The sequence below is a fragment of the Oncorhynchus mykiss genome, chromosome 8 (genome assembly GCF_057628025.1).
Source record: "Oncorhynchus mykiss isolate SJ-2025 chromosome 8, ASM5762802v1, whole genome shotgun sequence".
Classification (NCBI taxonomy): domain Eukaryota; kingdom Metazoa; phylum Chordata; class Actinopteri; order Salmoniformes; family Salmonidae; genus Oncorhynchus; species Oncorhynchus mykiss.
This window is the reverse complement of record NC_143029.1, coordinates 76,615,537-76,628,045: the sequence shown is the minus strand read 5'-3', so window position 1 is coordinate 76,628,045 and position 12,509 is coordinate 76,615,537. Positions and strand designations below refer to the sequence as shown.

Here is a 12,509-nt window from a genome sequence, read left to right as displayed (position 1 = left end):
TTGGTCTGCTGTTTGTTTAGATGCTAACTGGTTAATGTCCACCCTGTTCCACCTGTTTCGTAGCAAATCCAGCAGTTCTCCAAGAAGGAGATCGAGGACCTCCTGAGGAAGGGGGCGTACGCTGCCATTATGGACGAGGAGGACGAGGGCTCCAAGTTCTGTGAGGAGGACATTGACCAGATCCTACAGAGGAGAGCCACCACCATCACCATTGAGAGCGAGGGCAAGGGCTCCACCTTCTCCAAGGCCAGCTTCGTGGCTACCGAGAACAGGACCGACATCGCCCTGGACGACCCCGAGTTCTGGCAGAAGTGGGCCAAGAGGGCAGACATAGACTTTGATTCCATGAATAGGAAGGTAATGCTGACGTCTCAGGCAGGTGTATGTTTACTCTGTGCTTGTTTTTTGTGAGAGAAGCTCATTTTCCTTATGTTTTCTCACACCATCCCTGTAGAACACCCTGGTGATTGACACGCCCAGGGTGAGGAAGCAGACCCGTCAGTTTGCCACCCTGAGGGGCGAGGGTGGGGAGATATCTGACCCCGATAGCGACGACGAGTACCCGCCCGCCAATTCCCGGCAGTCCCGGTCCTCTAGGCGCTCCGAGCGCCACACTGGAAACGGCTACGGCCGCACCGACTGCTTCCGTGTGGAGAAACATCTGCTTGTTTACGGGTAGGGGTATTTGGCTAGGGCCTGGAGTTTTTTTCATTTTCTGGACAGGTGTAGTTATAATACATATGATAGTGAAGTTGTTACCGGAGTTTCTAATAAAGTAAGCTCCATGCTATTGTGTTGAGCCTCCTTTCTCACTCGGTGACCTGTTTGTCCAGGTGGGGGCGCTGGAGGGACATCCTGTCTCATGCACGCTGTAAGCGGCGCCTCGGGGAGCGAGACGTGGAGACTATCTGCAGGGTCATCCTGGTCTTCTGCCTGCTGCATTACCGTGGAGACGAGAACATTAAGAGCTTCATCTGGGAGCTCATCACCCCGCCAGAGAACGGCCGGGAACCCCACACACTCCTCAACCACTCTGGTACGGACTGAACCCCACACACTCCTCAACCACTCTGGTACGTACTGAAACCCACACACTCCTCAACCACTCTGGTACGGACTGAACCCCACACACTCCTCAACCACTCTGGTACGGACTGAACCCCACACACTCCTCAACCACTCTGGTACGTACTGAACCCCACACACTCCTCAACCACTCTGGTACGTACTGAACCCCACACACTCCTCAACCACTCTGGTACGTACTGAACCCCACACACTCCTCAACCACTCTGGTACGGACTGAAACCCACACACTCCTCAACCACTCTGGTACGTACTGAACCCCACACACTCCTCAACCACTCTGGTACGGACTGAACCCCACACACTCCTCAACCACTCTGGTACGTACTGAACCCCACACACTCCTCAACCACTCTGGTACGTACTGAACCCCACACACTCCTCAACCACTCTGGTACGGACTGAACCCCACACACTCCTCAACCACTCTGGTACGGACTGAACCCCACACACTCCTCAACCACTCTGGTACGGACTGAACCCCACACACTCCTCAACCACTCTGGTACGGACTGAACCCCACACACTCCTCAACCACTCTGGTACGGACTGAACCCCACACACTCCTCAACCACTCTGGTACGGACTGAACCCCACACACTCCTCAACCACTCTGGTACGTACTGAACCCCACACACTCCTCAACCACTCTGGTACGTACTGAACCCCACACACTCCTCAACCACTCTGGTACGTACTGAACCCCACACACTCCTCAACCACTCTGGTATGGACCGAACCCCACACACTCCTCAACCACTCTGGTACGGACTGAACCCCACACACTCCTCAACCACTCTGGTACGTACTGAACCCCACACACTCCTCAACCGCTCTGGTACGGACTGAAACCCACACACTCCTCAACCACTCTGGTACGGACTGAAACCCACACACTCCTCAACCACTCTGGTACGTACTGAAACCCACACACTCCTCAACCACTCTGGTACGGACTGAACCCCACACACTCCTCAACCACTCTGGTACGGACTGAACCCCACACACTCCTCAACCACTCTGGTACGGACTGAACCCCACACACTCCTCAACCACTCTGGTACGGACTGAACCCCACACACTCCTCAACCACTCTGGTACGTACTGAAACCCACACACTCCTCAACCACTCTGGTACGGACTGAACCCCACACACTCCTCAACCACTCTGGTACGGACTGAACCCCACACACTCCTCAACCACTCTGGTACGGACTGAACCCCACACACTCCTCAACCACTCTGGTACGTACTGAAACCCACACACTCCTCAACCACTCTGGTACGGACTGAACCCCACACACTCCTCAACCACTCTGGTACGGACTGAACCCCACACACTCCTCAACCACTCTGGTACGGACTGAACCCCACACACTCCTCAACCACTCTGGTACGGACTGAACCCCACACACTCCTCAACCACTCTGGTACGTGCTGAACCCCACACACTCCTCAACCACTCTGGTACGTACTGAACCCCACACACTCCTCAACCACTCTGGTACGGACTGAACCCCACACACTCCTCAACCACTCTGGTACGTACTGAACCCCACACACTCCTCAACCACTCTGGTACGGACTGAACCCCACACACTCCTCAACCACTCTGGTACGGACTGAACCCCACACACTCCTCAACCACTCTGGTACGGACTGAACCCCACACACTCCTCAACCACTCTGGTACGGACTGAACCCCACACACTCCTCAACCACTCTGGTACGGACTGAACCCCACACACTCCTCAACCACTCTGGTACGGACTGAACCCCACACACTCCTCAACCACTCTGGTACGGACTGAACCCCACACACTCCTCAACCACTCTGGTACGTACTGAACCCCACACACACTGCAACCACACTGGTACGGACTGAACCCCACACACTCCTCAACCACTCTGGTACGGACTGAACCCCACACACTCCTCAACCACTCTGGTACGGACTGAACCCCACACACTCCTCAACCACTCTGGTACGGACTGAACCCCACACACTCCTCAACCACTCTGGTACGGACTGAACCCCACACACTCCTCAACCACTCTGGTACGGACTGAACCCCACACACTCCTCAACCACTCTGGTACGGACTGAACCCCACACACTCCTCAACCACTCTGGTACGGACTGAACCCCACACACTCCTCAACCACTCTGGTACGGACTGAACCCCACACACTCCTCAACCACTCTGGTACGGACTGAACCCCACACACTCCTCAACCACTCTGGTACGGACTGAACCCCACACACTCCTCAACCACTCTGGTACGGACTGAACCCCACACACTCCTCAACCACTCTGGTATGGACCGAACCCATTGTCTAAATATTTCTTGCTGTTTTGGATAACTTTTGTTAATGTATTTTCTCTCACTTTAGCGTTGCCTTCCAGGGTCCTGCGTATATGTTTCAATGTGTTTCTATGTCTAGGTTTGTCCATCCCTGTTCCTCGGGGCAGGAAGGGGAAGAGAGTGAAGGCTCAGAGCTCTTTTGATGTTCAGAAGGTGGAGTGGATCCGCAAGTACAACCCCGACTCCCTGCTTCTGGACGACAGCTACCGCAAACATCTCAAGCACCAGTGCAACAAGTCAGTGTGTTTTCACCCTCAACCTCTATAGAGAGTACTGAAGTGTTTGTGCTCTGTGTCAGAGCATTAACCCTTTCCTCGTCATCAGGGTGTTGCTGAGAGTACGTATGCTGTACTACCTGAGACAGGAAGTTATTGGAGAACATGCTGATTCTGTGCTGAGAGGAGCTGATGCCAGGTCTCAACCTATTAAAAATCCTTGTTATCTGCTATACACATGCCCACACACATACATCTACACACGCACAAACACTCTCAGGTGTATACTGAATCCATCTGTCTGTGTCCTCGTAGGGATATTGACATCTGGATGCCTGAGATGGAGCAGCTTGAGGTGCCATCAGGTTGGTGGGATACAGAGGCAGACCGCTCCCTCCTCGTCGGAGTTTTCAAACATGGTGAATGTGAAAAAGTATTTAGGAGTTTGTTTAGGAACGTGGTGTTTAGTGAGTGTGTTTTGTAGTAACTCCACAGTGTGTTGCTCCAGGGTATGAGATGTACACTACTATGCGTGCCGACGACTGTCTCTGTTTCCTGGAGAGAGCTGGTCGCCCTGACGACCAGGCCATTGATGCTGAGCAGCACTCTGCAGACGCAGAGCTGGGAGACGGGTGAGCTACACTGGCTAACCTTATTAGCACCTCACCAAACAACCCGCTAACTATATATTACAGAATTATTTAGAGCTGGCCTCGGCACCATTAACTTGAAAAAACAATTCCCCCAGAGGAGACGATGACAAGTATTCTGAAGACCCAGAGTTCAAGCCTGCGTTAAGGCACACCAAAGACCTATACGAGGAGGTGTGAATCAGTGCTTATTATTCTCATTGATTTGATTTTGGTTGTAGAATATTGTTGACATTAATGATAATCTCTCTCCCCCAGGCTGACTCCTTGAACATGGATGATGATATCTGTGTCGAGGACAAGGCATTGCCTGTTAAACCCAAGGGGCCGCCCTCTGGCCAGTCCGGAGCCTGTGAGTGGCCGACCAGCTCATCACTTACCGCGCGGCTCCGTCGTCTAATCACGGCATACCAGCGCAGCTACAGGAGAGAGCAGCTGAAGGTGGAGGCAGCAGAGAAGGGCGACCGTAGGCGCAGGAGGTGTGAGCAGGCCAGTAAACTGAAGGAGATTGCACGCCAGGAACGCCAACAGAGGTACCAACTACTACCCTCAACTATTAACTCTGCAAGCATATGTGTCCTGAAACTGAGGTACAGTTGTTGATATGTTTGTTTAATGTCTCTGTATGGTGTAAGGGACAGTTTGAAATTTACTGGGTTGGGGGTCCAGAATAGCGGAAGGTTTTATAGCTGAATGTTACCTGCTTGCATGCTCCTCCCCTATCAATACTTCCCTTATGTACTACACTTCTCAGCATGCTTACTATACAGTCAACTCTATTCTGCCTTCTGTCCAATGTGACAATAGTGGTAGGTGGATTGTTTGTCCAAATCTGCAATAGGTTAACTAGCAATCATATCAAACATAAAACCAATTTTCAATATAAATCCACAAGAACATAGAGGACAAGTTGATGGGCAGTGGAGAGCCATTGTGCATGAAATAACAGATGTGACATGCAGCTCAAAGGTCTCCTATTGATCTTGTTAAGGTTATACAAATGTAATATATCAAATAAATTCAAATGTATTTATATAGCCCTTCGTACATCAGCTGATATCTCAAAGTGCTGTACAGAAACCCAGCCTAAAACCCCAAACAGAAAGCAGTGCAGGTGTAGAAGCACGGTGGCTAGGAAAAACTCCCTAGAAAGGCCAAAACCTAGGAAGAAACCTAGAGAGGAACCAGGCTATGTGGGGTAGCCAGTCCTCTTCTGGCTGTGCCGGGTGGAGATTATAACAGAACATGGCCAAGATGTTCAAATGTTCATAAATGACCAGCATGGTCGAATAATAATAATAATAATAATAAGGCAGAACAGTTGAAACTGGAGCAGCAGCGCGGTCAGGTGGACTGGGGACAGCAAGGAGTCATCATGTCAGTCTGGGGCATGGTCCTAGGGCTCAGGTCAGTTGAAATATATATATACTGATTTTGTAGATTCTTAAAGTTGATTTGGATATTATATTTATGGGACATTGCAACTCAATAGATGCTTGTAGTCAGCCTGAAGTAAACATTTCTAAAGGTAAGATAGCTATAGTTTATCGGCTCTATAAAATCAGCAATGCGTGCTTATAGTCATTTTCAATGATTTTCCCCAAAAACCTTCCCAATTTAAATGTTGACTGCAAAGTGGCAGAATGATACGGATCAAATCATGATAAATCATGATGATTTATATCAATCGGGTGCACATTTGTTTGGTATACTCTGCCATGTGCAGTACAGAAACACTGTACTGTGGCTGGGACATGCTTTCAATGGTGCGATCAACCATCACAATCCTCGCTATATGAGCCATGATACAGTTCCTACGAAGTGGGTTAACTCTATTGGCACGATGTAAGGAAGTGACCCGGTTTCACCTCCATGTACTGCCGTTTACTAAAATGTTTTATTTTTATTTATTTAACTAGGCAGGTCAGTTAAGAACAAATTCTTATTTTCAATGACTGGCCTAGGAACAGTGGGTTAACTGCCTTGTTCAGGGGCAGAACGACAGATTTGTATTTGGATTCGAACTTGCAACCTTTCGATTACTAGTCCGACGCTCTAACCACAAGGCTACTGGTCTAACAACAAGGCTATTGGTTGTGTGTGGTGCATTGGCACAACCTGTTGGTGGAAAATGTGTTAAATCAAGGAGGGTGAGATTATATTTTTTTTTACAATACAAAGGGGGGGGGGGGGGTCATGTGAATTTCGAACTGTCCCTAACCGTACATTCTGGTATAAGATTGAGAGAGTTTTTAGTGTTTCACTACTTTAACCATCAGTCTTTTGTCTCCTTGCTAGGTGGACCCGTAGAGAGGAGTGTGACTTCTACCGTGTGGTGTCCACATTCGGTGTGGAGCGAATAAAGAAAGAGGCAGATACCCCAGAGGGGGAAGAGGCTGAACTGGAATGGGCTCGCTTCCGGACATTTGCCCGTCTAGAAAAGAAGACTGACGAGAGTCTGAGCCGCTACTTCCGCTGCTTCATGGCTATGTGCCGGAGGGTGTGCAACCTGCGGCCCGCCTCCGGAGAAGGTCAGAACTACATCAAATGTTATTACAGTCAAGGTGTTGATAAAGTGTGTAGTCACTAAAAGGTAGACTCAGCAAAATGACGTTGCCACGAGCCGCACCACATATATTGAGATGTGCGAGATGCAAGACTTCGCTCTCACACCGTCACAAACAGTATCTGCGCATGTGCACGGGTTCACTTCACTCTGTACGGCGTGGTAGCCACGGGATCCAAACAGCAGAGAAGTTGAGCCTTACGCTTCAACGCTCTTAGTTATTGTGGAAATTCAGCCACTGTGCTGTTTACTTTCTGCATCAATGTCATATCGTTGAGTCTACCTTTTTAAATCAGTCAAATACACTGAACAAAAATATAAACGTAACATGTAAAGTGTTGGTTTCATGAGCTGAAATAGAAGATCCCAGACATTTTTCAAAAAGCTTCTTTCTCTGAAATGTTGTGCACAAATGTGTTTACATTCCTATTAGTGAGCATTTTTCTTTTGCCAAGATAATCCATCCACCTGACAGGTGTGGCATATCAAGAAGCTGATTACACAGATGCACCTTGTGCTGGGGACAATATAAGGCCACTCTAAAATGTGCAGCTTTGTCAAACACAATGCCACAGATGTCTCAAGTTTTGAGGCAATTGGCAGCCACCTGGACAGCTGATGAAACTGGGTTTGCACAACCAAATAATTTCTGCACAAACTGTCAGAAACCGTCTCAGGGAAGCTCATCTGCGTGCCAGGGTCTTAACCTGACTGCAGTTCGCTGTCGTAACTGAATGGGCAAATGCTCACTTTCTATGGCCACTGGCACGCTGGAGAAGTGTGCTCTTCACAGATGAATCCCGGCTTCAACTGTCGCGGGCAGATGGCAGACAGCGTGTATGGCGTCGTGTGGGCGAGTGGTATGCTGACGTCAACGTTGGGGTTATGGTATGGGCAGGCATAAGCTACTGACAACAAACACTTTTTATCAATGGCAATTTCAATGCACAGAGATACCGTGACGAGGTCCGGAGACACCTTGTCTTGTCATTCATCCGCCTCCACCTCATGTTTCAGCATGATAATGCACGGCCCCATGTCGCAAGGGTCTGTACACAATTCCTGGAAGCTGAAATGTTCCAGATCTTCCATGGACTGAATACTCACCAGACATGTCACCCGTTGTTATTTTTTACTGCTGCTCTTTAATTACTTGTTACTTTTCTCTCTTTCTTATCCATATTTTTTAAAACTGCACTGTAGGTTAGGGGCTTGTAAGCATTTCACTGTTGTATTCGGCGCATGTGACTAATAAAATTTGATTTGATTGAGCACATTTGGATTGACGTGTATGACAGCCTGTTCCAGTTCCCGCCAATATCCAGCAATTCCGCACGGCCATTGAAGAGGAGTGGGACTAGGGCTGTTAAGGTGACTGTAATAATGCCATGACGGCAGTCAAATTTCACGTGACTTAATTAAGCTCTGATGCTGCTGATGGTCATTAGTAGCCCACCAAACTTGCTAACTGCCTGGTACTTAGCACTCTATTGTATCTCTAATCACTCTAACATCAATGCAAATCTTTTCAAAAATCTAATCAAACACTTCATGAGAGCTAATGCTAATAACATTTTCTCTAGGCTGTGCAATTGCTTGAGAAAACAGTGGTGCACTCAATTAAAAGGATCCCATCACCTTTTTAGAGTCTATGCCTACTATATTTAAATCTCAACTTTTCTAATATTAAGCACATTGCTTCTCTTTACAATATGAATATAGCCTACCTGGCTGGCATAAAAATTGACCACGGGAAAAGCGTCCTCCATTCACAATTTACAGTGCCTTGCGAAAGTATTCGGCCCCATTGAACTTTGCGACCTTTTGCCACATTTCAGGCTTCAAACATAAAGGTATAAAACTGTATTTTTTTGTGAAGAATCAACAACAAGTGGGACACAATCATGAAGTGGAACAACATTTATTGGATATTTCAAACTTTTTTAACAAATCAAAAACTGAAAAATTGGGCGTGCAAAATTATTCAGCCCCTTTACTTTCAGTGCAGCAAACTCTCTCCAGAAGTTCAGTGAGGATCTCTGAATGATCCAATGTTGACCTAAATGACTAATGATGATAAATACAATCCACCTGTGTGTAATCAAGTCTCCGTATAAATGCACCTGCACTGTGATAGTCTCAGAGGTCCGTTAAAAGCGCAGAGAGCATCATGAAGAACAAGAAACACACCAGGCAGGTCCGACATACTGTTGTGAAGAAGTTTAAAGCCGGATTTGGATACAGAAAGATTTCCCAAGCTTTAAACATCCCAAGGAGCACTGTGCAAGCGATAATATTGAAATGGAAGGAGTATCAGACCACTGCAAATCTACCAAGACCTGGCCGTCCCTCTAAACTTTCAGCTCATACAAGGAGAAGACTGATCAGAGATACAGCCAAGAGGCCCATGATCACTCTGGATGAACTGCAGAGATCTACAGCTGAGGTGGGAGACTCTGTCCATAGGACAACAATCAGTCGTATATTGCACAAATCTGGCCTTTATGGAAGACTGGCAAGAAGAAAGCCATTTCTTAAAGATATCCATAAAAAGTGTCGTTTAAAGTTTGCCACAAGCCACCTGGGAGACATACCAAACATGTGGAAGAAGGTGCTCTGGTCAGATGAAACCAAAATTGAACTTTTTGGCAACAATGCAAAACGTTATGTTTGGCGTAAAAGCAACACAGCTGAACACACCATCTCCACTGTCAAACATGGTGGTGGCAGCATCATGGTTTGGGCCTGCTTTTCTTCAGCAGGGACAGGGAAGATGGTTAAAATTGATGGGAAGATGGATGGAGCCAAATACAGGACCATTCTGGAAGAAAACCTGATGGAGTCTGCAAAAGACCTGAGACTGGGACAGAGATTTGTCTTCCAACAAGACAATGATCCAAAACATAAAGCAAAATCTACAATGGAATGGTTCAAAAATAAACATATCCAGGTGTTAGAATGGCCAAGTCAAAGTCCAGACCTGAATCCAATCGAGAATCTGTGGAAAGAACTGAAAACTGCTGTTCACAAATGCTCTCCATCCAACCTCACTGAGCTCGAGCTGTTTTGCAAGGAGGAATGGGAAAAAATGTCAGTCTCTCGATGTGCAAAACTGATAGAGACATACCCCAAGCGACTTACAGCTGTAATCGCAGCAAAAGGTGGCGCTACAAAGTATTAACTTAAGGGGGCTGAATAATTTTGCACGCCCAATTTTTCAGTTTTTGATTTGTTAAAAAAGTTAGAAATATCCAATAAATGTCGTTCCACTTCATGATTGTGTCCCACTTGTTGTTGATTCTTCACAAAAAAATACAGTTTTATATCTTTATGTTTGAAGCTTGAAATGTGGCAAAAGGTCGCAAAGTTCAAGGGGGCCGAATACTTTCGCAAGGCGCTGTAAGTGCATAGATGACATTTTATATAAATGTTTTCCCCTGCCCTGTTTGGAGACGGGTGCATGATAATGATCCATTCTAAATCAAAACAAATTTCACACTTTTATATGATTTAGTACAAAGACCAGATGAAATCAGGAATAGTCTGATGGGTGATAACATTAGCCTATCACTTGTGAATGATGACCAGCTTGGGTGCAGTACGGCAAGAGACAGCGCATGCCTTTTATTTTTTGACTTTTTCAAATCGTAGTCACACACCTCATGTAGCCTAGCCCAAATGCCTATAAGGTTTGTATCACAACTGAAGTGTCCAAATAACTTCTTTTAAAATTAAGCACATTTAATCTGCTTTAAAATGAGTGTAGAGCCTAATTGGCATACATACATGTGAGTTTCAAGTTTGGGGGAGAATTTTCACCATAAAAAGGCACCTTTTTTAATAAAGGCATTACATGCATAATCGCATTTCCAGTCACTTTTGAGAATAGTGTTTTCCGGCTAATTGATTACATTTTGGAATTTTCGCGCTTATAGCCTACTGCCGTTTGCGCATTGCTGCGCTTATGTGAAGAAATAAACTATTAGGCTATCAAAAATGTTCAAGTAAACGTTCTGATCTGTTGCGTCAGCCTAATTGAGTATAAAAGTTTTTTTATGCTAGTGGTTGTATTAATTTGGGCTCTATCGCATCCCATAACTGTCCGACTATGTTTGGAATATATATTTCTCGCACAGGATAGAGTAGGTCAACTATTGTACTATTTATTTATTTTATTTGACCTTTATTCAACCAGGTAGGCCAGTTGAGATTCTCATTTACAACTGCGACCCGGCCAAGGTAAAACAAAGCAGTGTGACAAAACAACAACAGAGTTACACAAACAAAAGTACAGTCAATAACACAATAGAATAATCTATGTACAGTCGTGGCCAAAAGTTTTGAGAATGACACATTCATTTCCACAAAGTTTGTGGCTTCAGTGTCTTTAGATATTTTGTCAGATGTTACTATGGAATACTGAAGTATAATTACAAGCATTTCATAAGTGTCAAAGGCTTTTAATGACAATTACATGAAGTTGATGCAAAGAGTCGATATTTGCAGTGTTGACCCATCTTTTTCAAGGCCTCTAATCTGCCCTGGCATGCTGTCAATTACACATCCTGGAATGGACTGATGGCAGCCCATTCTTGCATAATCAATGCTTGGGAGTTTGTCAGAATTTGTGGGTTTTTGTTTCTCCACCAGCCTCTTGAGGATTGACCACAAGTTCTCAATGGGATTAAGGTCTGGGGAGTTTCCTAGCCATGGACCCAAAATATTGATGTTTTGTTCCACGAGCCACTTAGCTATCACTTTTGCCTTATGGCAAGGTGCTCCTTCATGCTGGAAAAGGCATTGTTAGTCACAACTGTTCCTGGATGGTTGGGAGAAGTTACTCTCGGAGGATGTGTTGGTACCATTCTTTATTCATGGCTGTGTTCTTAGGTAAAATTGTGAGTGAGCCCACTCCCTTGGCTGAGAAGCAACCCCACACATGAATGGTCTCAGGATGCTTTACTGTTGGCATGACACAGTACTGATGGCAGCGCTCACCTTGTCTTCTCCGGACAAGTTTTTTTCCGGATGCCCCAAACAATCGGAAAGGGGATTCATCAGAGAAAATGACTTTAGCCCAGTCCTCAGCAGTCCAATCCCTGTACCTTTTGCAGAATATCAGACTGTCCCTGATGTTTTTCCTGGAGAGAAGTGGCTTCTTTGCTGCCCTTCTTGACACCAGGCCATCCTCCAGAAGTCTTTGCCTCACTGTGCGTGCAGATGCACTCACACCTGACTGCTGCCATTCCTGAGCAAGCTCTGTACTGGTGGTGCCCCGATCCCGCAGCTGAATCAACTTTAGGAGACGGTTCTGGCGCTTGCTGGACTTTCTTGGGTGCCCTGAAGCCGCCTTCACAACATTTGAACTGCTCTCCTTGAGGTTCTTGATGATCCGATTAATGGTTGATTTAGGTGCAATCATACTGGCAGCAATATCCTTGCCTGTGAAGCCCTTATTGTGCAAAGCAATTATGACAGCACATGTTTCCTTGCAGGTAACCATGGAACACAGAGGAAGAACAATGATTCCAAGCACCACCGTCCTTTTGAAGCTTCCAGTCTGTTATTTGAACTCAATCAGCATGACAGAGTGATCTCCGGCCTTGTCCTCGTCAACACTTAATG

General features: G+C 46.5%; 1 protein-coding gene across 6 annotated transcripts in view; it reads left to right on the top strand.

The window, feature by feature from the left end:
• The window catches only part of chd8 (chromodomain helicase DNA binding protein 8), a 30,618-nt gene that overhangs the window by 10,053 nt on the left and 8,056 nt on the right, over positions 1-12,509 (top strand). For all 6 annotated transcript variants that reach the window (XM_090182633.1, XM_036986232.2, XM_036986230.2 and 3 more), the window contains 10 exons: positions 64-357; positions 455-675; positions 834-1,036; positions 3,533-3,689; positions 3,778-3,867; positions 3,984-4,087; positions 4,177-4,300; positions 4,417-4,492; positions 4,577-4,851; positions 6,617-6,849. In XM_090182633.1, the coding sequence (XP_090038759.1) occupies positions 64-357; positions 455-675; positions 834-1,036; positions 3,533-3,689; positions 3,778-3,867; positions 3,984-4,087; positions 4,177-4,300; positions 4,417-4,492; positions 4,577-4,851; positions 6,617-6,849 (1,777 nt within the window). The remainder of the gene's footprint in view (positions 1-63; positions 358-454; positions 676-833; positions 1,037-3,532; positions 3,690-3,777; positions 3,868-3,983; positions 4,088-4,176; positions 4,301-4,416; positions 4,493-4,576; positions 4,852-6,616; positions 6,850-12,509) is intronic.